At 35.2% G+C, this 27,753-nt stretch overlaps 1 protein-coding gene across 14 annotated transcripts in view; it reads right to left on the bottom strand.

The window, feature by feature from the left end:
• The window catches only part of Fam184a (family with sequence similarity 184 member A), a 125,956-nt gene that overhangs the window by 43,571 nt on the left and 54,632 nt on the right, over nt 1–27,753 (bottom strand). For all 14 annotated transcript variants that reach the window (XR_002485182.3, XM_078019321.1, XM_078019322.1 and 11 more), the window contains exons 6-9: nt 25,100–25,222; nt 13,146–13,307; nt 11,372–11,493; nt 10,762–10,912 (exon numbers count right to left, since the gene is read on the bottom strand). Coding sequence is in view for 13 of the 14 variants with exons in the window: in XM_078019321.1 (XP_077875447.1) it covers nt 10,762–10,912; nt 11,372–11,493; nt 13,146–13,307; nt 25,100–25,222 (558 nt within the window). In the remaining variant the exon portion in view is untranslated. The remainder of the gene's footprint in view (nt 1–10,761; nt 10,913–11,371; nt 11,494–13,145; nt 13,308–25,099; nt 25,223–27,753) is intronic.

Raw genomic sequence — 27,753 nt, 5'->3', positions numbered from 1 at the left:
TTTGAGTACAGAAAACTTATCTTCACGCCTTGCATCCCAAATACATAAGTAGGAGCCTGACACTGAGTAAATGATCAATAAATGCTTACTAAAGACTAAGTGAATCATGTGGACCTAAAACATCCAATTAGATTGCACTGCTCTATTTTACTTCTCTCCTTTCCCACAATTAACAGAAGCAACAGAAAAAATTCTAGATAATTAAAAAGAAATGTTATTTAGGAAAAAGAAATGGATATGTGTGTGCGTGGGGTGGGGGAGACACACACACACAGAGACACAGAGAGAAAGAGGAAAAAAAAATCCTGTTGGCAAAAGTCAACAGATTCTAAGACCTAGAAATGTAACCTCTGGGAAATGAATACTGAGTACATATACTAAATAGTTGTCTGGAATATATAAATCTGAACACAGAAAGGTTATCAAGTGGGAAGCAACATTCACTAATGACTCCAATTTTGTCCTTCTCTAACCTGTTCTCCAAACTGTAGTTTTGAAAGGACAGTATTTGAATATTTCACACTCCTGCTTAAAACCTCTTGACTGTTCTTCATTGCTCTTTGGAGTCCGAAATCTCTAAAAAGGCAAACAAAGCCCCAGACCATCTGACCCTGCCTGCCTTCCCACCACCCAGCTCTCTACTCTGCAGAACAAAGGTGTTGCCTGGGCTGCCTGAGGGCCTTCACATACACTGTCTCTTCTGTTCAAAATGTGCTTCTCCTCTCCTCTTGTCCTGATTTTTTTCCTTTTAGGCCTCAGATAAATAATCCTGCATTCAGAGAAGCCTTCCCCCAATTCTCATGCTAGGTCAGGTCTTCACATTACACATGTTCATATACCACAGTTGAAATTTAACAGCTGTTTTCCTTTCTAGACCTTGAGCACCAAGAAGGCAAAGACCACTCTGACCCCACAGTACTGACTGGTCTGACATAGTGCCTAGCATACCAAGAAGCACTCAATTTTGAATAAACAGATAAATGCATGAAAAGAAGATTAGAAGCAATTCCTACCCTAGATTTCAGCCCTTAGGGACTGACTTCGTTCATTCCTTTGTTCCTTCCTTCATTCCTTGCTTCCTCCCTCCTTCCTTCCTTCCTGCATCAGGGATTGAACCCAGGGACACTTAACCCCTGGGCCACATCCCCAAGCATACCCCTTGCCTGCCTTTTTTTAAATTTTGAGACAGAGCCTTGTTAAGTTGCTAAGGCTGGCTTTGAACTTGTGATCTTCCAACCTCAGCCTTCTGAACTGCTGGGATTACAGGCAGGTGCCCAGCCTCAACACAGGGATTTAAAAACAAAAACAAAGACAAAAAGACTAAGAAATATGGGGTGATGGACCAAGACTAAAATTGCTTAAAAAGCCTGGAGCTTGTCACAAAGACCTCTAAAGTGAGACTGAAATTTGTTAGTGGGAAATGAGGTACTCTGGGGACTAATTATACTTACCAGAATCACCATACTACTGTATTATCAAAGGTGTTCCATTGTTATGGGGCTAAATTTAAAGCACAACTAATGCTTTATACATAGACGATATGCCACAGGAATATATATGCATGACTTTCATAATTATTGCTTGATTTTCATCAATTCTAGTTTGAATAAAAGATAAATAAATTAAAATTCTCATTACTGACAAAAGATGTGTTATTTGTTAAACTTCTTACTTCCTTGAGACAATATTGATACACTGCAATGCAAATAAAATGTTAAAGCTTAAAAATATTCCTAATTCATTTTTTAGCATGTAATACCATAGTTTCTTAATTTTTAACATTTTTCTAATGTTAATTTCAAGTATACTAATACTTAGAGGAAAGCAACTAACAAATCTAAGATTTAGAAATAAGATTTCACAGCTCTAATAATTCTCCTAAAGCAAAAAATAAAAATTTATGTACCATTGTTCAATATTTAAACTAAAATAGTGAAGAAGATATGAATGAATAAAATTTAGGTGGAAAAAAGCTACTGTGTCAAGTAATTCTCTTTTTTAGTAGTTGTTTAGTTGTCAATGGACTGTTATTTATTTATTCATTTACATATAATGCTGAGAATTGAACCCAGTGCCTCACACGTGCTAGGCAAGCACTCTACCACTGAGCCACAACCCCAGCCCTTGTGTCAGGTTATTCTTAACATTTTTCTCAGAGACTCAGTCTAAGCTTCACAATTATAGATTGATTGAAACCTTGCATGTAAAATAATTTCTTTTTAGTATCTTATATAATGTAGGAATGAATTAAGCTGATTGATTATTATTACTGCTCTAATGTATTTCTTGAGTGTGCTCATGGGCACCAGCACCTGGGAAGGCATGTCCTGCATCACAGAAAAGCCACATGTTCGATCCTCATTAGCTGACTGCCTGTATTTTAAAGCTGGTTATATAGATTTTGAAGTTCCATCTCTTAAATGTACCAATTTAAGAACTGAACAATTCTAAAAAGGGAGGAGGCTTTGGCATGGAAAATTAAAAATTAATAATGAAATACTTTCAGATTGATTCAGAAAGCTGTTTAGCATCTTCAAAGAAAAAAAGATTCAGGAGGAAGAATACAAACCACGTTAAGTCTAGTGAAAGAGGATATAACGTAGCTGAAATAATGACATTTTTTTTTCACTGAAGATAAATTAAGGACACACTTTCACATTTACTAAGGAAAATACTACAAATTAACTTTGAGCAAGGAACTGAAGTAGAAATGAGGAAGAATAATGGATTTGGGATAGGTTTTGGTAGACCAATTCCACTCCACATTTTCTTTTTTTATTTTTAGTTTTTTATTTGTTCTTTTTAGTTCTATTTAGTTCTTTTTACAGTATAATGTATTTTAACATATCATACATACATGGAGTATAACTTTCCATTTTTGAGGTTGTCACTTCACATTTTCTGAGAGTGAAATTAAGTCTTGTCAGCTATTGGCTTTTCATCCCCCAGCCGCAAGTGATCTCCTTCTACCTTTTTTGCCTCTATTGCCTTTGACTTCCCTTTCCCTTCCTCCAGTCATCTCTTCTTAGAGCTCAAGTGAAACCCTACATAGTTTTTTTGCTCTCCCAATTCTAGGCACAGAAGATTAAAAATCTTCTTGCTCAGCTTCTGTTCCTCAGGGTATTGACCAAGACCTCTGACTATTGGGAAGAGATGACTATTCCAGGTCCCTTATGTCAAATTCTGCTTCCTTTTATACTTCCAAAAAAGGTAATGCTGCTGGGCTGGGGATGCAGCTCAGTGAGAAAGTGCTTACCAGCATACCCAAGGTCTGGATTTAATCTCTGGTAGAGGGAGAGGAAAAGAAAGAGAGTACTTTTTCTTGTTTAAAAACTAAGCACTTAAGAAAAGGTGTCTAAAAACCGAGGAACTGTTTTTCTTATATGCGCAAATACTATTTCTAAAGAGCAAGGATATTTTCATTGCCAACACAAAGAGAAGGAACAGCAGAATGAGTACTCAGCTCTAAGTCCAAACCAACCCCACAGTTTCAGGATCTGGATAGTTTAGATTGGAATTATCTAATGAAAATATCATTGAGAGCCACAAATGTGAGCTATGTGTGCAATTTTAAATTTTTAGTAGTCACATGAAAAAAAAGTTAAAAAAGAAGGTAGAATTACTTTAGTCATGATATTTAACCCAATATGTTCAAGGATTACCATTTAAGCATGTAACTGTACAAAAAATACTAGCAAAACATTCATTTTTTTGACAATTTTGTGATACATAGTATGTTTTACACTTAGATCTGATGAGCTTTATTTCAAGTGCTATATAGCCACTGTGGCAAGTACCTACCATACTATGCAGCACTGGTCTAGAAATCACAAAGCAGTCAGCAATAAACCTTAATAAAAACAGGGTTTTAACTGCTCCTGATGAAGAGCATTTACTTTGATGCTCCGTTTCTTAGTGCAGTCATTGCTCTTTCCTACTGAATGTAAAAAATTCTAAAAATATTGGTCATTATAAAATCAATACAACTAAAACGCAGCTTCCCACTCCCTCTCCCCACCCCAAATAAGTAGCTGATCTTAAATGATGGACTCCTTTTCAGTGCCCTGGCTAAATCCCAAGTCAACTTTAACATTTTCTTCTCTTTTACCAAAGTATACCATTTAATTGTGTGCGATTTTTCTTTAAGGTTTCTCTTCCATTTTCAATGACATAAACTTAAGTTTTAACTGGGCAGAATTATTTGTACTTCATGTATTCAACGATTTCTTCTTTAGTCCCTGTGCCTCAGTTTTGGTTCACTCTGTTCAATACCTGTGAAGTGCTAACTTACTAAATGCCTGGCACAGTTTTAGCTGCTGGGGATAAACAGTGAACAACACAAAGGTCCAGGTCTCAGTAAACATAAGAATCAATGCAATGCTGTGTAGTAATAAATGTTTTGAAGAAACACAAAGCAGAATAAGGGGCAAAGGGTAATAATGCAGGCTGATATTTTAAAGAAAGTGGTCAAGGAAAAATTTTTGAGGAGTTAAAACGTTGAGTAACCAATTGAACAAAATAAAGGGGAAAAAACACAAAGATAGGGAAAATGGGTTTCATGTGGAGGGACTGGCAGGTGCAAAGACTTCAAGATGGATTAGGCTTGTAGGGGGGTGTGTTCCAAGAGTTTCAAGCAGTCCAGGATGGCTGTAAAAAGAGGAAAAGAGGAAAAGGGAAAGTGATAGGAGATCATGTTAACAACACAGCCAGAGACCAAATTGTGAGGGTCTCAGAGGCCATGGTAAGCGTGTAGGTTGTAATCTAAAGGTGACAGGGAGTTCCTGGAGAGTTTGGACAAGATAAATACATAAGCAGTACTTTGCTGAAGGAGATCCAAAGAGAGTTATAGTTGCAGTAAAGAGAGCAGTATAAGGGGCTTGGGATATAAGGTGGGATTGTGGAGGAACTGGTAAGCAGTGGGCAGGTTTTGGATGTGTTTTGAAAGTAGAGCAGTAGGGAGTGCTGTGGACTGGCTGCACAATTCAGAAAGAGAGAATTGTCAGACATGGCTGAGTGGCAAATGGATGGTAGTGTCTAGGCGGAGGAATTTGGCTTTGGTGGAGAGGTGTGGAGGGATGATGTGCATTCAAGAATTCTATTTCATGTTGGCAAGGATGTGGGGGAAAAGGCACACTCATATATTGCTGGTGGGACTGAAAATTGGTGCAACCAATTTGGAAACCAGTATCGAGATTCCTCAGAAAACTTGGAATGGAACCATCATTTGACCCAGCTATCCCACTCCTCAGCATATACCCGAAGGACTTAAAATCAGCATACTACAGGGACACAGACACATCAATGTTTATATAAGCTCAATTCACAATAGCTAAGCTATGAAACCAACCTAGGTTCCCTTCAACAACTGAATGTATAAAGAAAATATGTTACATATACATGATGGAATATTACTCAGCCATAAAGAAGAATGAAATTATGGCACTTGCCAGAAAATGATGGAACTGGAGACTGTCATGCTAAGAAAAATAATCCAATCCCCAAAAAACAAAGGCCGAATGTGCTCTCTGATTTGTGGATGTTTACTCACAATAGGATGGGGGAGATATCTAAAGTATCTAAAACTGACTCTAAACTAAAGCACAGAATGAAAATAATAGCTTTTGGAAAATTCTATAAAATAAAAAAAATATCTGATGCAAGGAAAGTGAAAATTTTATGTTCCTGTATGCCCATTTTTAGATAGGTAGATGAAAAGGCTGAGATGTGTCAAAATTAATTCTTAAAAGTTTAAATACATATCAAAGACAAATTTGAAGAAATCAGGGAAGAAATAAAAATGAGAATAATGATACAACATATCAAAACCTCTGGGACACTATAAGGTGATTTGAAGAGGAAAGTTCATATCACTGAGCTCATTCATTAAAAGAATAGAAAGGCCAGGCACGGTGGGGCACACCTGTAAATCCTAGTGGCTCAAACGGCTAAGGCAGGAGGATAGGATCAAAGCCAGCTTCAGCAACTCAAGTGAGGCCCTAAGCAACTTAATGAGACCCTGTCTCTAAATAAAAATACAAAAAGAGCTGGGATGTGGCTCAGTGGTTGAACACCCCTGGGTTCAATCACAGGTTTAAACAAAACAAAGACTAGAAAGCAAAATCAATAGAACAAGAAAGTAAAATCAGACCTGAATCCAATGAAATTGAGATTAAAAAAAACCTAAAAGGCAATGAAAGAAAACTTGTATACAAAATTGGTAAACCCTTAGCCAAGCTAAAAAAAGAGAAAAACTCAAACTGTTAAATTCCATGATGAAAATGGAAATATTCCCAGACACTACAGAAATACAGAGGACAATTGGAAACTATTTTGAAAAATTAAACTCCAATAAGCTAGAAAATCTTGATGATATTGACAAATTCATGCATATATAGATAGATAGATCTACCTATCTATCTATCTCTATATATGACCTACCTAAATTGAACCAGGAGGATATTAAAATTTAAGCAGATCAATTTCTAGAAATGAAACCGAAGAAACCATCAAAAGTCTACCAACACAGAAAAGTACAGGACTGATTGAATTCCCAGCTAAGTTCTACCAGGCCTTTAAAGAAGAACTAGCACCAATCGTCCTCAAATTAGTCCATGAGATAGAAAATGAGGGAATTCTTCCAAACTCATTCAAAGACATATCAATAAAAGAAAACTTCAGATCAATATCCCTGATGAATATAGGTGCAAAAATTCTTAATAAAATACTGGCAAATCACATATTAAAAAATAGTGCATGATCAAATGGGGTTCATCTCAGGGATGCAAGGTTGTTTCAACATACAGAAATCATTAAATGTAGTACATCACATAAATAGACTCAAAGACAAGAACACATCATCTCAATAGATGCAGAAAAAGCATTTGACCAAATATGCATCAATTCATGTTTACAACACTGGAAAAACTAGGAATAGCAGGAACATACCTCAACATTGTAAAGGCCATATGACAAACCCGAGGCCAACATCATTCTAAATGGAGAAAAACTGAAAGCATTCCCTTTAAAAATAGGAACAAGAAAATTATGCCCACTTTCACAACTTCTATTCCACTTAATCCTTGAAACTCTAGCCAGAGAAATTATGCAAAATAAAAAAAATAAAGGGATACAAAAAGGAAAAGAAGAGCTCAAAGTATCTGTTTGCCAATGACATGATCCTTCTATATTTAGAAAGCCAAAAAATCTCTTACCAGTAAACTCTTAGAACTCATAAATGAATTCAGCAAAGTAGCAGTATATAAAATTAACACCCATAAATCAATTGTGTTCCTATATTCCAATGATGAATCAGCCAAAAGAGTAACTAGAAAAAAATACTTAGGAATCAATCTTAACAAAACAGAAGAAAGATCTCTATAATGACTAACTATAGAACACTAAAGAAAAAAATTGAGAGGAAGACTTAGAAGATGGAAAGACCTACATTGCTCTTGGATAAGGAGAATCAATACTGTTAAAATGGCCATACTACCAAAAGCACTCAGCAGATTCAATGCAATTCCCTTCATATTCCAATGATGTTCTTCATTGAAATAGAAAGAGCAGTCATATAATTCATTTGAAAAAATAAGTGGCCCAGAATAGCCAAAGCAATCCTTAGCCAGAAGAGTGAAGCAGGAGGCCTCACGAAACCAGATCTTAAATTATATTAGAGAGCCATAGTAACAGAAACAGCATGAAAACAGACATGTAGACCAATGGTACAGAATTGGAGACACAGAGACAAACTCACAAACACAGTTATCTTATACTAAACAGAAGTGCCCAAAACATTCATTGGTGAAAAGATAGTCTCTTCAACAAATGTTTCTAGGAAAACTGGAAATCAATATGTAGCAAAATGAAATTACACCCCTCTCTCTCACCCTGCACAAAAATCAACTCTAAGTGGATCAAAGACCTAGGAATTAGACCAGAAACCCTGCACCTACTAAAAGAAAAGGTAAGCCCAACACTTCAAAATATTGGCAGAAATTGACTTTCTGTACAAGACTTCTAAAGCACAAGAGATAAGATTTAAAATCAATAAATGGGATGGCATGAAACTAAAAAGCTTCTTCTCAGCAAAAGAAACAATCAAAGAGTGAGGAGAGAACCTACAGAATGGGAGAAAATCTTTGACACCTATACTTCAGATAGGGTGTTAATTTCTAGGATATACAAAATACTCAAAAAGCTTAGCACCAAAAACCCAAATAGCCCAATCAATGAATGGGAGGAACTGAAGAGACCCTTCTCAAAAGAAGTATGAATGATCAATAAATATATGAAAAAATGTTCAACATCTCTAGCAATTAGAGAAATACACATTAAAACTACACTGAAATTTCATTTCACTCTAGTCTGAATGGCAATTATCAAGAATACAAGTAACAACAAATGTTGATGAGGATGTGGGGGAAAAGGAACACTCATATATTGTTGGTGGGACTGCAAATTGGTGCAACCACCCTGGAAAGCATTATGGAGATTCCTCAAAAAACCAGGAATGAAACTACAATTTGATCCAGTTATCCCACTCCTTGGCATATATGCAAAGGATTTAAAATAAGCATACAACAGTGACATAGCCATAAACATCAATGTTTATGGTAGCACAATTCACAATAGCTAAGCTATGGAACCAACCTAGATGCCTATCAGCATATGAATGTATAAAGAAACTGTGACATGTATGTATGTGTGTGTGTGTGTATATATATATACACACACACACACATAAATATGTATGTTTATACATATGTATGTATATATAATGAAATTTTACTCAGCCATAAAGAAGAATGATTTTATGACATTTGCTAATAAATGGATGGATCTGGAGAATGTCATGCTAAGTGTAATAAACCAATCTCAAAGAATCACAGGTCAAATATTTTTGCTGATATGTGGAAGCTAAACCATAATGAAGAGGAGAGGGGAGAGAAATTCAGTAGATTAGACAAAGGGGAACAAAAAGAAGGGGCAGATAGGAATAGGAAAGACAGTGGAATAAATCTAATATAATTTTCTTATGTGCACATATGAAAATACCTAAGTGAATCCCACCACTGTGTCCACCCACAAGAATGGGATCCTAATTAGAATAAGATATATCCTATGCTTGTATATCTTATTAGAATGGATTCTGTTATGCATAGCTAAAAGAACTAATAAAAACATTTAAATTCATATCAAAACAAGTTATTTCATGTTTTCCTTTGCTCTAAAGAGGATGAAATACAGGTATGCTAAGGTACAAAAATAGTCTCATGTTCAGTTCACTCAGAAACTATTAAATATGTGAAAATGCAGATACTCTTGATTCTTTTTCATAGTATATGCTTCTGCCCAAGCCCTAGACTTATTCCCTACTCTTAATCCTTTAATATCATCAAGCCCAAGCCTGCTGAACTAATTAATTTTCCTAAGTGCAGAACATGATAGAGGCTTAGTAACATTCTGTCCTTCCGGGTCCCTAAATAGAATGTAAAATGAGTGAGTGGTGCACACATATAATTCCAGCCTATAATTCTAGTGTGTTGGGGAGGCTGAGGCAGGAGAAACACAAGTTTCAGGTCATCCTGGGCATGTTAAAAAATAAATAAAATAAAAAAATCTCAAAATAAAAAATAAAAAAGACTGGCAATGTAACTTGGTTGTAGAGCACCCAGTACTGTCTAAAAAGAGAAAAGAGAAAAAAGAAAAAAGAAAGTAAAACAAATGTGTAGATGGTAATTAGCAAGGTAATATGGCTAGAACTTTTAATAACAACTATTTCTTGTTCCCATTTTTGTCTGAATTTCAAAGGTTTCAAATGATTCACGAAGCTCTCTCTCACACATAGTATGTAATTCTATTTCAGAATAATATCGTAAATTATTATGAAATACCAGGTGCAAATTGGCAGACCTTAAGCATTCATTTTTTTAAAAAATTGGTGAATTATAGACCCCAAGCATTCTTGAAAGACACTATACATATGTACCTATGTGACAAATAATCTTAGAAAAAGCCTTTCCTGTTTATTTTGAAATTAATCATGATCACAAACAGAAACATAATTGTGGATTTGCTGCACTAAAGCACCAGCTGCTTTTTGCCCAAATTCTGTACTTGTTTATCAACTGATGACTCATGTAGTCTATTTAATTACTGCTTTAGTAGGAGAATGCTAAGAATTCATAAAGTTAGAGGTTATGTAAATAAGTAAAAATGTACAAATTACTTTAATTATAGTTATAAAAGTTCTGGAAATAAGAAAACATAAAAAAGACAGATTTCAAAATATTATCACCATTTGCTTATGTGATACTATCTCCAAGGGGCTTCAAGTACTAGCCCTTTGGTGAGAAAGAAGTTGACTGCTTGTTTTTGAAGAGTGGTTTTAATTAATCAGGGTACATTTAATAAATGTTCCCTTCTGTTGTGAAAAGGTATCTAGGAGCTTAAAGGAGATTTTATATTTTCAAAGAACAGCTACCTTCTCTACTTAAAATCTCTAATGTGTTCAGTTCAAATATTAAACTAAAAAACATCAATTATTCACAGTTAAGACGATATATATAAAATAATTTCTTAGCTCAAATTTCCCAAATTTTTAAATATGTTGTCTTAGTTTTATTCACTTTAAAATTTTTTTAAGTTTGCCCTATGAAAAATAACAAAATACAGTGAATTTGCACACAGTGCTTTATAGTATTTTCCTAGCTCAAGAGGGTCAAGGAAAATGAATCTTTAGAAGGTACAGGCTTTAATTACCTGGTTTAAGAGATCTTCGACTTTCTTCTGCCATGAGTCCCTGGCAGCATTTTTCTCTCGCTCTTTTAATTGCAGCAGCTGAGACATTGCTGACTTCTTATCCTCTTCGTGTTGAAGCCTTAACTCTTCACGAAGTTTAGAGCATTCCTGTCTAGAAAAAAAACACAAGTATTTACTATGTAAAGAGATTTATTTCTCTAAGTGAATAATGTGAATGACATACAGTCATTCACAGCTTTTATAAATGCCTAATCCTCCTCAAATGTCTGTGACTCAGAGTAGGAGCTGATTATTTCATAGCTAAGGACCATAAGGTAAACTGGTAACTTACTCATCACTTATTTATCCACTGATTAAGGACAGAACAGGTACTAGAATAAATAAGTCTGTTAACTTCTGATTAGTTCTCTTCCTATTTAATAAAATAGGAAATAAAATCAGAAAAAATAAAATCTGAATTTAAACAGAAAAAAATTTCTAAAATCTCTGCATCTAATCCTGGAGAAAAAAATCATTTAAAATACCATCTTTAACAATGTAAGTCATACAACAGGAAAACTTTCTTGCACATCTGTATTGGAAAGGTGACATTACAGAATAAAAAATATACCTAAGATTTTCAGTCCACTTTATCTCCAAGTCATGGGCCATTTTGTCCACTCTAAGATTCTCTTCTTCCTTCATGGCAGCAAGTGTTTCTTCATGCTGGTGCCTCTCCTGCTCTAGCTCAGCCTGAAGAATAAAAACCTTTCACTGAAGATATCTTCAAAAGCAAAGACACTGCTGGTTATTTCAGGTAAGTATCAAGTGCTTGTGTTACAATTTTTAAGTTCTTAAGAAACAATAACTGTGATGTTATCTATGACAATTATTCAAGATTTTGACAATAAAATATATAGTACACATCTATCTATTTATTTTCAATGCTGGGGATTGAACCCAGGGTCTCACACATGCTAGGCAAGCACTTTTGGCACTGAGCTGACTCCCCAGCCCTACACATTTCTGTTTTAAAGCTTGTCTAAACTATATTAAGATAAATAGTATAAAATAAATAAATAAACTATTAAGATGAGTAGTATAAAATAGTATAAGTTATTTAAAGAGTTCACAGTTGGGGGCTGGGGACGTGGCTCAAGTGGTGGTGCACTCGCCTGGCATGCGTGGGGCACTGGGTGCGATCCTCAGCACCACATAAAAATATAAAAAGATATTGTGTCCACCCAAAACTAAAAAATAAAAAAAAATTTAAAAAAGAGTTCAAAGTTGGCATTAATCATATAAACTAAACATTTCTTACCATGGGTACTTAACAACAGATTGATTATTGAATAATTTTTGCATATACAACATCACAGTTATATTATTCAAATTAATTCATATTCATATTCAAAAGCATTATTTTTTCAAAGCTTAAGCACATAGCTGCATCCCTCTAACTTGATTAAAAGAATTATGTGGAACTTAGGCTACTATTTTTATAGACAGTAGTCCACATGCTCATTTGTTATGGTAATATAATATGATATATATGAAATCCCTGTTGATAAGCATAGATCATGTAGCTCCCTAGAGCACAGGCTAGAGATGACCTATTTGGACATCACAGGCAACCATGGACCTCTGCCAGCAGTGCAGCTACTCTAAGAACACTAGGTAGTAGGAAAGCAGATGATGGTCCATCTTCTTGCTACCACGGTGACCTTTTCTGGACCACCCAATTCCTAACAGCATGTGGTACAGCAGGTTTTGAGGAGTATATCCAGATGAAAAAAAAAAATTAAGTAAGTAAGTCATGGGAACTGCCATTCAACATTGCTGACCTGGTTATTAAACAGTAACTATTGAAAACTGAATTAATCCAACTGTTCTTTTCAAGTCCCCTGCCTCCAGGAACTGCATTTTATTAGACTGCATTTATTATTTATTAGAATGTTTTGGGCTGGAGGAAGAGAGGTTGCTTTGTTTTTTTTGGGTACTGGGGATGTATTCAATTAAAATGAGGTCACCCTTAATCCAATATGACCCATTCCTACAAAATGACGATGTGAAAACAGAGAGAGACTGAAATTATGCAGCCAAATGTGAAGGAATGCCTGGAGCAACAAGAAGCTGAAAAAGGGTAGGAAAGATGCTCCATTAGAGATTTAAGAGGGAGGACAGTTCTGTCAATACCTGATTTTAGACTCTGAGCCTATAGGCTGTGAGATAATAAATTTTTATTGCCATAAGTCACCAGGTTTGTAGTACTTTGTTATAATAGCCCTAGGAATCAATACACTAATTACATACAATTTGATATTTTAAATAAGTTGTAATCAAAGTGGCTAAATTATATTTTTTATTTTGCTGATGTTTATCTTACATTAGAATTATACAATTACCTCAACATTTACTAGAACATCCTTGGTTTCTTTCAGTCTGCCTTTAGTCAAGTTAAGCTCATTCTGAAGTCTTTCCTGGGAGTCCTGAAGACTAGCAATGAGTCCTTCAGCAGAGCCAAGACCTTGTTCACTTTTCCTTACCAGATCTTGGAGGCGGCCAATCTGCAAGTACATAGAACACTTTTAATAGGCCTCATTTTAATAGACTAGCAAAACAGTCTCACAATTCCTTTTTTAGAGTTTTTTTTTTTTTAGTTTTAATTTTACTGAATGAATAATAATAACCTTTATCATGTGTTTTTTTTTTTTTTTTTTTTTTTTTTTTTGTGTGTGTGTGTGTGTGTGTGTGACAGGGTACTAGGAATTTAACCCTGGGGCAATTTACCATTGAGCTACATCCTTGGCCCTTTTTTTTTATTTTTATTTTTTTTTTTTTAATTTTGAGACAGGATCTCACTAAATTGCTTAGGGCCTTGTTAAATTGCTGAGGTTAGCCTTGAACTTGCCATCCTCCTGCCTCAGCCTCCCAAGCCCCTGGCCTATATTACAGGCATGTGCCCTCACGTTGGCTCATCTGCTGTTTTTTGAAAAGACCTCCATATTTATGGCTTCCCTTTTAAGACAACTTTGTAAAAAAAAAAATGGGTGTATCTCTCAAGCTCTTGGTTTTAAGAAAAAAAGAGGTTGTGAGGGGAACGGGAAAAAAAAAAGGAGAGAAATGAATTACAGTAGATGGGGTAGAGAGAGAAGATGGGAGGGGAGGGGAGGGGGGATAGTAGGGGACAGGAAAGGTAGCAGAATACAACAGTCACTAATATGGCATCATGTAAAAATGTGGATGTGTAACCGATGTGATTCTGCAATCTGTATTTGGGGTAAAAATGGGAGTTCATAACCCACTTGAATCTAATGTATGAAATATGATATGTCAAGAACTTTGTAATGTTTTGAACAACCAATTAAAAAAAAGAAAATTCCTGATATTATCATATACAAAATACCGATAAAAAGGAATTTTAGAGCAAGATAAAAATTATAATAAATATTGAAAAAAAGTACATGAAATATTTAAAAATAATTTTTTAACTAAATATATTTCATTTTAGTCCAGTTCTTCTGCTATTTACAAAGGTGATAAATTTAAGTCAATACTGACAAGTTGATGTATGTATCCTAGAGAATAAATTGTGATTTCTGAGTTTCCATACAAAATTTGTCTAGTGAAATTTTTAAGAGTTGAATTTATGTAATCTTGAAATTAAAGCAAATGGACAATTTGTTGATTAGGTAGGTCTCTACCCTCTAATTATAGGAAATAAATCCATGAATAAGACCTTAAATTATTTAGGAAAATGCTATGAAATAAAAACTCCATTTTAATAAATACCTATAAAAAGGAATTGGAGCAAGATAAAAATTATAATACAGATTGAAAAAAATGTAGATGAAATACTTTAAAACCAAAAAAATGGACAAGCCTATAAAAATCCTACAAAAATTAAACTGGGAATTTAAAAATATTATTAGAATATTTATCATTATAAATACAGGTATCACAAATAAAACTAAGATAAAAGGTCTCCAGCACCTCATAGCCCTCTCTAGGCACACAGCCCTCCATGAAAGTATATGCTGATATATGTATATGCTCACCAATTCTGGGGAAGGGTGCAGTATATTATTTGGTTAGTGTCTCTAAAAGGATGCTAATCTCATGAAATGATATATGGAGACTCCCAATTTTTCTGTATCTTAAAATATTTTCATAGCAAGAGAATTACCTGTTTCTTGAAAGATTATTAAAATTCACCCACTATATTCTATGGGTTTAGTGCCTCTTTAGGCATATGATAGTCTATTTTCTTTCATGGTTATAACTGGTTTGGTTGGATTGTTCAAATACTTTGAGTCATATTAAAAATTTAAATTTTTACACAAAAATTTCTTTCTTAATTTAAAATATATACTAGCATGGGGCTGGGGCTGTAGCTCATGGTAGAGTATTTGCTTTCCACTGTAAAACACTGGGTTCAATCCTTAGCACCACATACAAATAAAATAAAGATGTTGTGTCTACCGAAAACTAAAAAATAAATATTAAGAAATTCTCTCTCTTTTTAAAAAATACTAGCATATTCATATATAGCATTTGCTTACACTGTTCTAAAATTTTATCTGTCACTAACTATATTAAATGGCCCTGCTTTCTCTATTTTATGTTGCTTATTTTTATCTTCTCTACATTTTATATTCTCTGGCTTGCCATAAGTATGTATCATGATGGTGAATGAATGACTGTAAGGACAGCAGCCACAATAGAATTCAAAGATTATTTAACTTAGCAGAAAATCTAATTTCAAGACCTGGGTATACTACTAAAAAAGAGAAGTAATAACAATCAATAAGGGAGGAATAATAAAATTTAACAACATAAAGAATATTCTTTTACAATCTAGAAAAATTTCAGATGACTAAAAAAAATTTCAGGTATGTAATATGAAACATGAAAACATTTATAAAGAACAGTGTTCTAGTTACCACATAAAGAGTTAAAGAGAAGGTATGTTAAAGAAACTAAGAATCTAATTAGAGATAGAATGAACATTTAAATAGGCAAAAACTTTAAAATTTTACACAATTAAATATACTATAAAAAGTAAGTGGCAAACAGCTGATTAAAATGTTTCCTAAAATATAATAAAAATGGATATGTGTGGAAAATATTTGCTATTTTCCAATATAAAAATCTCTCTTTGGCATCTGGGCAACCTACCCTCCCCCTCCCTATTGGTCCATACAGTCTCAGTAGGGAGTCCAAACTCTAGTATGCAGAGCTTGGTTAGAGTTTATACTCTAACTTATAACTTATAAACTAATTAGGATGTCTCAATCTGTTACTATCAGGAATGTTTCAGGGCAGGCATGTGGATTAAATTTATATGCTCACAGTAAGGAGTCTTAGGACCTTTTAAAGGAGTGCCTATAAAGACCCTTTCCAGTTGCACATGTACCTAAGGGAATCTGTGATTGAAGTATGAAATCAACAGAAAGACAGCAAATCCAACTTAAGAAAAAACAGAGTTCCAGTTCTGAATGTAGTCATGCCAAATAATAACATTTCCTTTTTTGTTGGAATAGTTTGAGCTAGAATTTTTGTGATTTGCAATAGGGATCAATATTCAGATTCCTTTTATTAATGTGCACCTTGAGAGAATGCAGTTAGTAGGAACCTTCTCCCTGAAATACCTATCCATCTACATTTACTTTCTGCAACACCAGAGTAAATTTATAAATCTCAAATATGGCCACAGGTATAAGCACTAAACCTCAGGAAAGCATCCTTATATTTGTACTTAGCATTTTCTAGTTGCTTCCCACAGTTCTTAGCATAATATTAAAAATATTTCGCAGGGATTAAAAGTTTTCTATGGCATAATCCTTACCTATATCTCCAGCTCAGCTTGGCCAATTATCCTTCTCTGATCTTTATACTTACTAAGAGGAAGTGTAAGCACTGTGGTTAAGAATTAAGTTCTGAAATCTCACTGCCTGGATTGGAATTCTGGCTTTACCCACCTACTACTGGATGAGGGCAAGTTATGTAACTTTTCAACTAGTTTTTTACTGCATAGGGTTGTGAGGATTAAAGGAAAGAAAAATAAAAAGGGCATGCTAAATAAAACTTTACTTTGAAATGTAGTAAGCACTAAACAAAAAGCACAGTTGCTATCATATTCCATTTATACTGCCATTTCTACAATTCTTAGAAATATCTCATGTCTCAGGGTCTTTGTATAAGCTTTCCTTTGTTTATTATCCTGTCAAGCTCACTTGCCACCATTTTGCAATATGGGTAGACTTATAAGTACGTGCTTCTATGTCTCTCTCCATGATAGCAGGAATCAAGTCTGACTTAGTCACCACTTTAACCACAGTGCCTAATGGTTCTTCAGTACTTAACAGTCATTCAATATTTATGGAATCGATGAATGAGTTAGTTACTGAAAAAGTTCATGTATACTTAATAGCAATCAAAAAGAAACAAAATCTCCTTTAGCCTCTCAATATGAAGGTATCTAACTTCGAAAAGCCCCCTGCCCCCCGCAATGCCTTTGCTTTATTGACCTTGAATTGTACCAGGATCACTGCTAGGCCATATTGTCAGGTAGCAGGTAGACATGAGCAGTAGGAACATGAAGTTAAGGGGATAATTAAATAGACAATGCCTACATGCTGGTCTCCCACAAGTTTTTCTTGGAAAAGCAATCTACCCAAGGCCATTCTGGTCCTGCTCTATGTTTAGTCAACAGAGAATATTACTCTTCCTTGACAAACAACCTGTCATATGTAGGGCTATTCTCAGAGCTAAGGAATATATGCCTGTGTTAGTCAGCTTTTCATTTCTGTGTCCAAAATACCCAACAAGAACAACTTAGAGGAGGAAAAATTTATTTTGGCTCAGGTTTCAGAGGTTCAATCCATGGTGGGCTAACTCCACACTTGTGGGTTCAAGGTGAGGTAGAACATCATGGTGGAAGATCATGGTGGAAGGGTATGGTGGAGAAGCACTACTCGGTTCATAGTGCCCAAGAAATAGAAAGAAGAAGGGGCCACAGAGAGGATGAACCCTTCCAGGGCATGCCTAGTGACCCACCTCCTCTAGTCTCACTCCACCTGCCTACAGTTAACTCCCAGTTATTCCATTCAAATTAGAATGGATCAATTAAGTTGTAGCTCCCATACTCTAATAATTTTACCTCTGAATATTCCTGAATTAACACAAGTTTTAGGGGGAACCTCATAACCAAATCATAACAGTGTCCAAGACCTCTCCCTGATAAGAACACAAGTTACCCTGAAAGGGGACTTTTATAACCTTTATACATACAGACTCAAGATTCTCAGACTCAGGAAGAGAGGATAATTAAAAACAAAGCCCAAATGATCACAAAATCTATAAAACAAGATTATTAGAATGGGTCAACATGGGCCAAGGTGACTAAGAGCTGCCTTTAGATTTTTAGCATGTCATTTTAATCTCATTATAATTGTAAAATTCCCCACCCCCTGATGATTTATATTGTGACTTAATAATCTGATGCAATTCTACTATCAGTCAAAAGAGGTAGTACCTGAGTGGGGCTCTCTACAAACAGAACTAGAGAACAAAGCGGTTGCAATGTCACTTTCCTCCCTGAGATGACCCACCCCTTTAGGGTGTTTTTCCTTTCTCCTCTAACAAAATTTGCTCTACTTTTAATATGTTCTGTGTCTTGCTTGAAATCTCCTGTGAGAACACAAGAGCCAAGAGACACAATATTATCCAAATTGCCCCTCATTTTGATGTTTGGTAATTTTGGAATTTTTTGGCACAAGGCTGAAAAAGGATCTAATTTTACCTTTATCTTCTATGTCCAGAGTTTAAAAGAACACTTTCATCCATTACTATTCTGATTAAATCTATTTACTCTAGCTTCCAACCCAACTTTTCTGTTGAAATCATAGAAAGGTCCTTGGAGAACTCATGATTGTACAACCTACTGTCATCTTTTCAGGACTCATACTCTACAAGCAATGTACAAAATTGTAAGGTACTTCCCCCCTCTTTTAAATATTGCTTTTGTGGTTTTCTGATATCTATTAATCCTCATTCATAGACTTCTGATTTTTCCTCCTTGATACCTTTTTCTGGCCTGATTAACTCAATATTGGTTCTCTTCTTCTTATCAGCTATACCTGGTGAGGTCCTCCACTTAAAGGGCTTCAGGAACTGACTACTCTTATCCGCCAGGCCTGAACTCCACTTATTTCCAGCCTACATGTCTTACAATCAGTTTGAAGTCACATACACAAACAAACCATTGTCTTGCCATTCCAATAAACTTTTCCTCCTGTAATGCCTATCAATCAATAATGGCATCATTATCTGTCCAAAAACCTGAGCTAGCTACCTGAGTCACTTTCTATCACCACATGAATTCCTGCTTATTTCTATACAATTTCCACCCCCAGTTTTATTTCTAAATCAGTTTTATTTGTAAATCATTTCTTGCCTGGACTAATTTAATAGCATCTTAAGTCATTTATCTAATAACTCTAATTACCAACACACTCCCCACACAATTCATCTTCCGACTACAACTCAGCTCTTTTTCTAAAAAGATCATCTTTAGAGCAAAAGCTAGATAGAAAGGCAATAATTTTTAAAAAAAACTAAACAAAATTTTATATCTGTTTTCCAGGAAAAACACTAACCTGATGAGCAAGGTTTAGTAGGAGCATCTCTGATACCCTGGGCTCCTCAGCATATTGGGACTCATGGGTGAAATATGCTTCACCTGGTCACTTGGGGAGGAGGGTGCTTGGGAAGGGCGACTCTCAGAGTTGAGAGCAGTTCCTTGGCCAGGAGCTGGCAAGACAATGGAGACCTCAGTCTGGGGTTGTGGCTCAGCGGTAGAGCGCTTGCCTAGCACATATGAGGCATTGTGTTCAATTCTCAGCACCATAGAAAAATAAATAAATAAAATAATGATATTGTGTTCATCTACAACTAAAAAAAATAAAAATAAAACAAAAATGGAGATCTCATTCACACAGCCACAAGGAAATGATTTCTGGTACCCAGCGAGCTTGAAAAAGAACCTCTCACTCCAGGTGGGATTGTGGCCTCAGCTATCACTTTGATCTCAGCCTAGTAAGATCCTGAGCAGTGGATGCAGTTAACCCACAACTGGACTCCTGACCCACAAAACCGTGTGATAAAAAAGACATGCCATTTTAAGTCACGAAACTTGTTGGAAATCTGTTACACAACAAGAGAAAACTATACTCTTACTTACAAGAAAGTTGATTTAGTTTTCAGTAATATGTTAACTTAATGTTTCATTCACAAATATTTACTGATGTGTTACCATGTATCAGACAATGTATTAATTATGAAGTAACATTTATAATAAAACCAAATTATTTCCATTTTAAGAAAATATTGAAATACATATACCTATATATGTATATGTGTATGTGTATATACATATATATGCATAAAAAACTTATGTCCAGAAGAAAACCTATAAACTTGAATATTAGAAGAATATTTAAAATGCCATAATGGTCAGATTATTAACTCTCAGTCTAATATTCTGTTTCTGAAGGCGATCCCAAATAAAATTTCAAAGGATAGCATACTTATGCTTCAACTGAGATGCTGGAGTCACTTAATATCATATTATGATTTCAGCATTTTTGAATTTATCATCTAAACTCATATAGTCTATTTTTAGGCTATACCACTTATAAGGGTAATTAAGATCCATAAACTTATAGAAGAGCATATTAATTTTTTTCTAAAATCCTCTCTTTTAGTCTTTATAAAGTATCTCCTAATCCTTTCCTTCTCTCTGCATAGATATATCTACTAGTCCTCCCATAAAATGAAATAAACTCTGATTTAAAAGGAAAACATTTCAGACTAGATTTGTAGTCATATGTGGTTTGCAAGAGGCACACACAGAAAACTGAAAGACAAAGCATGGAAAAAGATATACTATCCACATCAAACTAAAAGAAAGCAGGTTATATGTTAGAGTCTGTAAACAAGTCAGGATGGCGCCTGGCATTTTGCCAGGGGAATATTAGAGTCTGTAAACAAGTCTGGATGGCGCCTGGCAAAATGCCAGAGGGAGTGGTTTGTGAAGTAACGCCAGCCAGCCATTAAGTGTCGAGATTCCTTATTGGTTGACTGCTGTTATCGAGTTTATGTTAATTAGATAAGCTGTGTGGAATGTATAAATACCGCTCCTGTCCTACAATAAACAGCTCCTACTCCTGCTGTATCAATCTACACAAATTGTTCGTTCCCCCACCCCACCCCCACCCCCGCTATTTTGCTGCAGCCGGACTGTGGCAGTTATACAATATCAAATAATACAACATAAGCTAAAAAGTGTGATTTACTAAGTATCTAAAATATTTTTTTATGAATATAACAAAGCTTATAAATCTAAGGAGAAACAAATAAATACACCATCATAATACCGGTCTTTAATAACTGATCAATTAAGGAGATAAGTACTTGTAGAAATAGATAAAGCAATCATGAAATTCATATGGAAAAACAAAAGACCCAGAATAGCAAAAGCAATTCTAAGCAGGAACTGTGAATCTGGAGGTATAGCGATACCAGATTTCAAACTGTACTACAGAGCAATAGTAACAAAAACAGCATCGTACTGGTACCAAAACAGGCAGGTGGACCAATGGTACAGAATAGAGGACACAGAGACCAATCCACAAAATTACAACTTTCTTATATTTGATAAAGGGGCTAAAAGCATGCAATAAAGGAAGGATAGCATCTTCAACAAATGGTGCTGGGAAAACTGGAAATCCATATGCAACAAAATGAAGCTGAACCCCTTTCTCTCGCCATGCACAAAAGTTAACTCAAAATGGATCAAAGAGCTTGAAATCAAATCAGAGACTCTGGGCCTGAAAGAAGAAAAAGTTGGCTCTGATCTACATTTTGTGGGGTTGGGCTCCAAATTCCTTAATAGGACACCCATAGCACAAGAGTTAATAACAAGAATCAACAAATGGGACTTACTCAAACTAAAAAGTTTTTTCTCAGCAAAAGAAACAATAAGAGAAGTAAATAGGGAGCCTACATCCTGGGAACAAATTTTTACTCCTCACACTTCAGATAGAGCCCTAATTTCCAGAATATACAAAGAACTCAAAAAATTAAACAATAAGATAACAAATAACCCCATCAACAAATGGGCCAAGGACCTGAACAGACACTTCTCAGAGGAGGACATACAATCAATCAATAAGTACATGAAAAAATGCTCACCATCTCTAACAGTCAGAGAAATGCAAATCAAAACCACCCTAAGATACCATCTCACTCCAGTAAGATTGGCAGCCATTATGAAGTCAAACAACAATAAGTGCTGGTGAGGATGTGGGGAAAAGGGTACACTTGTACATTGCTGGTGGGACTGCAAATTGGTGCGGCCAATTTGGAAAGCAGTATGGAGATTCCTGGGAAAGCTGGGAATGGAACCACCATTTGATCCAGCTATCGCCCTTCTCGGACTAGTCCCTGAAGACCTTAAAAGAGCGTACTATAGGGATACTGCCACATCAATGATCATAGCAGCACAATTCACAATAGCTAGACTGTGGAACCAACCTAGATGCCCTTCAATAGATGAATGGATTAAAAAACTGTGGCATTTATACACAATGGAGTATTACACAGCACTAAAAATGACAAAATCATGGAATTTGCAGGGAAATAGATGGCATTAGAGCAGATTATGCTAAGTGAAGCTAGCCAATCTTTAAAAAACAAATGCCAAATGTCTTCTTTGATTTAAGGAGAGCAACTAAGAACTGAGCAGGGAGGAAGAGCATGAGGAAAAGATTAACATTAAACAGAGATGAGTGGTGGGAGGGAAAGGGAGAGAGAAGGGAAATTGCATGGAAATGGAAGGAAACCCTCAAAATGTTATACAAAATCACATACAAGAGGTTGTGAGGGGAAAGGGGGGGAAACAAGGGAGAGAAGTGAACAACAGCAGATGAAGTAGAGAGGGAAGATGAGAGGGGAGGGGAGTGGGGATAGTAGGGGATAGGAAAGGCAGCAGAATACAACAGTCACTAATATGGCATTATGTAAAAATGTGAATGTGTAACTGATGTGATTCTGCAATTTGTATTTGGGGTAAAAATGGGAGTTCATAACTCATTTGAATCAAATGTATGAAAGATGATATGTCATGAGCTTTGTAATGTTTTGAACAACCAATAAAAAAACATTAATTTTAAAATAAAATGAATTTGTCAGTCTCAGGAAAAAACAAAGGAGATAAGTATCAGAAAGAATAGAGAAGATTTGAAAAAATAGTTTAAAATCTTAATTTTATGGATAGACATAGTATTCACTGCATTAAATGACTGAAATAATTCAGAACACTTTCATGTTCTAGGTCACAAAGCTAATTTAAACAAGTTTCAAAAACTGCTTTCATGCAAACCACAATTTCTAACCACAATGCAAATGAGGTTAAAAAATAATTTCAATCTCACTCTTCCAGAGAACAGAAGAAGGCATGTGTTTTATTTAATTTTATAAGGCCAGTATAATCTTGACTTGAAAACCAGAAAAGGAAGATATGAAAAAGGAAAAATACAAAGCAATATTACAAATATGGGCTCATGAATCCCCAAACAGGTATTAACCAACAGAATCTTACATTATATCAAAAATGTATAAATTCAATGTTGATTTAATATGAGGAAACTAATTAAAGTAGAACATTAATTAAGAAAAAAGTATGATCTTAATAGGTATAGAAAACTCAACATCTATTCATGATTTTTTTTAATTATAAAACTAGAATTGGAAGAGAATTTCCCTGACCTGATAAAGGGCTCTTATAAAACAGAACTCTGGAGAAGCATTTTGGGTTAACTGGGAAATGTTGATATGGTTCCTTTAATAGCAGGAAGCCAAATAAGAATGTTTACTATCTCTGGAGATCCTAGTCAGCAAAGCAGGACAAGAGAAAAGATGTCCCACACTGAAGGGAAAGTACAAGCATATGGAGGAATGAGTCAGGCAGATGCTTGGGGAGTCAATCTAAAGTGACATCAAAACACTAGTAGGGTGCTAAAACATAATTGAAAATGTAGCCAGAAGGAACATAAGTCACATATTTACTAGATCTCTCCTCAGTGAAATTAAGGAATGTAGGTTGGAGGAACACTTAGATAAGCCATTTAGAATTGAGAAAAGCACCCTGCGGGCCTGCATGAGAAACACAGATGGTCAGTAAAGTGTCTTCTAATGAGAGCAGTATTCAATAACTCCAAGGATCATGTTCTGCAGAGAGAGGTGTGCAAATCTGAAGCTAGCAGTGGATTACCTTGGATAGAAAATGGGCTAGGCTGATTTCAGTAACAGTCTGATTACTACTCCATCCTTTCCAAATATAGCACTTAGTTCTTTCTCTGGATTCATCATGTAGTGAAATAAAGGTAGTGTGTCCAACTACAACTAAAAAAAAATAACATCACTGAGTGAAAATTAATAGCCTGCTCAGGGGCACTCATGCATTTTGGTGTGGTTTCTGTGGGAAGAAGTGGAGTGATGAGAAAGCGGACTTGAAGGCTATTGGGGAAGATGATGCTGGTGAGGTCAGAAGAGATAAGAAGTGTCAAGAGTCTGAGGAAGATCACACAACAAGCTACATGAAGAATTAAAGGAAAGAAAGAGAAGAAGACAGGATGAAGGCCTTTCTAGCCCATAGCCTCAACCTGGCAAAAGAGGGAAAGAGAAGGGATGAAAAATGTTGTGATTTTAAAAAAGTCTTTACATTGATTTTATTCACAAATTTGTGATAACATTTTTATCATATCCTTTTCTTTTCCAGGATAAATGATATTTTCTTTGAGAATTTAAAATTTATTTTATTTTTTGATATTTTTTAGTTGACAATGGATCTTTTATTTTATTTATTTATATGTGGGGCTGAGGATTGAACCCAGGGCCTCACACATGCCAGGCAAATGCTCTACCACTGACCCACAATCCCAGCCCCTTAAAATTTATTTTAGATACCATTATATAGAACTTAAAACATTTCTCTTTTTAAAAACCAGACATATGGTAGGGAAGATTTTGCAAAAGAGAAGACACGCCTCTTCCATTTATTTCCCAGTAAGGTAATATTCTCCTTTGTTTACTCTTCCCTAGAAAAACAACTTGGTTTAATGTTTTTATAGTAAATTTTTACCTTCTAAGAAAAAACTCATGAAAAATTAAGCATCAAGATTTTTAAATTATTTTTGTCCTAGATATGTTACCTTCACTACCTACACAGTGTTACCAGAGTAAGTTATTATTAAAAAACATATATAGTGTGGGGGATAGCCTAAAGAATTCTTGCCTCTTGATTAGCTGTATTCAGCTTGTCTTCCAGGGCTTCCTTCAGGTTTTCTAGCTCTAGTTGAAGCTGATTTTTATCCTCTTCCAGGTTTAGTTTTTCCTTTTTATATTGTTCCTCTAATTCCTTAGAAAAAGAAATATTAGAAAATAAACAATATTGAAAACATTATAAACTTAAGATTCCAAGAAAGACTTTTCTGTCTTATATTTTGACAATTTTCAAATTAGCCTTACCTTTAAACAGTATCAGAATTAACAGCGACTCTGCTCAATCCCAGTAGTTTTTTGAATAGAAAGAATATGTAGCTGGTTTAAATTGTTATAGTAAAAAAACTGAGAAGTATGATTTCAATGATAATTTGATGAATAAAGAAAACATTACTATTCTCCAGAATTCAGAATTCTTTTATGTTTACATTTAAACAAATCCAGTAACACTTCTGGACCTCAGACGTCTAATATAGAAATAACAGTAGAGTATTAGCATGTTCAAAATTAAGACACTGAATAGCAAAACCAGTAAAACTGATACTTACTCAAGACTACCTACTCTTTGCCAGGTGTGCTATTTAATACTTGGGAAACAAACGTATTAAGACATAGTGGCTGCCTTTAATAAGCTCAAGAATGAAGTAATATGGAAAAAAATGTTCAACATCTATAGTAATTAGAGAAACATAAACCAAAACTACTCTAACATTTCATTTCACACCAGTCAGAATGGCAGTTATCAAGAATACAGACAACAATAAGTGTTGATGAGAATGCGGGGGGGGGGGGCGGAAAGGCACACTCATACATTGCTGGTGGGACTGAAAATTGGTGTAAGCAATCTGGAAAGCAGTATGGAGAGATTCCTTAGAAAACTTGAAATGGAACGACCATTTGACACAGCTATCCCACTCCTTAGTCTATACACAAAGTACTTAAAATCAGCATACTATAGTAATGCAGCCACATCAATGTTTATAGCAGCTCAATTCACAATAGCTAAACTATAGAAGCAACCTAGATGCCTTTCAATAGATGAATGGATAAAGAAACTGTGGTATATACACAATGGAATATGACTCAGCATTAAAAGAGAATAAAATTATGGCATTTACAGGTAAATTAGGATAGAGTTGGAGAATATCATGCTAAGTGAAGTAAGCAAATCCCCCCCCCCAAAAAAAACAAAGACTGAACGTTCTCTTTGATGAGTGAATGCTGAGTCATAACTGGGGTGGGGTGGGGTGGAATATGGAGGTAGGTACCTTGATTTGGCAAAAGGGAGGGAGAAGTGGGAAGGATACAGGGGGACAGGAAAGATGGGTGGAATGAGATGGATATCATTACCCTAGGTACATGTAAAACTATACATATGGTGTGACGCTACATCATGTACAACCAGAGAAATGAAAAGTTCTTCTGCAATTGTGTACAATGAATCAAAATGCATTCTGCTGTGATATATACCTAATTAAAATAAATAAATATATTTTAAAAATCAAGTAATTAAAGATATTAGTTAGAATTAGACATACAGAGAGGGTACAGGAGTATATGGATGGGGAACTGATAAGGTAGTTTGGTAGGGAAACCTTTAGAAAGAAAGAAATTCCTAAGTATGATTTAAAAGGGCTATAGCAGGAAGGAAAAGGAGGTGGAGTAAGAAAGGAATGCAAAGGCAGAGGAAAAAGCAAGTGATATACCATGGAAGCAAAAAAGAGCATGGAATGTCACAAGATATTCAACATCCCTACACTGTGAGGGGAGTAGAGTAATAAATGGATCCGATTTTAGGGTACCCATGACACACTGAGGCGTGGTGATATGCTAGGAGTACTCACAGGACTCCTTGCACAGTGGCTCTGATTTATTACAGCAAAATCATTCAAAGTACAACTAGAAAAGGGAAAGGAATGTGAGTTGAGGTCTATAGGAGACAGGCAAAGCTCCAAGAACCCTTTCATATTGAATACAATTTCATAGCAATTTATGACAATTCACTGTGAAATGCTGTCTACCAGGAAAGTTCATGAAATACTTGGTACCCAGGTTTTTGTTAGCAGCTGGTCACCTATGATCTGGCATTGTATGCATGAACAGTTTAGATACAATGAGTCATTCTTATGAGAACCTTGCTGAAATCTAAGTTCCAGATACCACACAAGAGCTGCTTTGCCTTTCTAAGGCAGTGCAGTCTCAAGCCTGCATGTCAACTCCTCTGCTTGGGTTCTCTGTGTACTCACTTTCAGGTGGGTGAACTAGTTAGGATGAAAAACATAATCCTTTGGGATAACTTAACAATGAGGAGCAGAGAAGTCATCTTCAGCTAAATATTCTTTAAAAACTATTCTAGTAACATGGTTTTAGCTTAGACTCAGACAAGCAAGAAGGCAGGAGGGAAATGAAGCAGCAAGTTACAAATAGTTATTTTGACAAAAGAGAAGAGTACAAATAAGGCTACCACAGATGTTTTGAATATGTTCACATATAGGAAACATCAAGTAATCTTATAGCAATCATGCTTTAAGAAATTTAAGTGGGTTAAGGCAGGCTTCTGAGGTGGCCTCAAAATATAGTGCATAAAAGAATTATTAAGAGTAAAATAATGAAGTAAAAATGATACTTATAAAAGATAATTTGATTCTGGCACTAAAACAATACAGA

This window comes from Ictidomys tridecemlineatus, chromosome 8 (assembly GCF_052094955.1).
Source record: "Ictidomys tridecemlineatus isolate mIctTri1 chromosome 8, mIctTri1.hap1, whole genome shotgun sequence".
Classification (NCBI taxonomy): domain Eukaryota; kingdom Metazoa; phylum Chordata; class Mammalia; order Rodentia; family Sciuridae; genus Ictidomys; species Ictidomys tridecemlineatus.
This window is presented reverse-complemented; position numbering and strand designations above follow the sequence as displayed.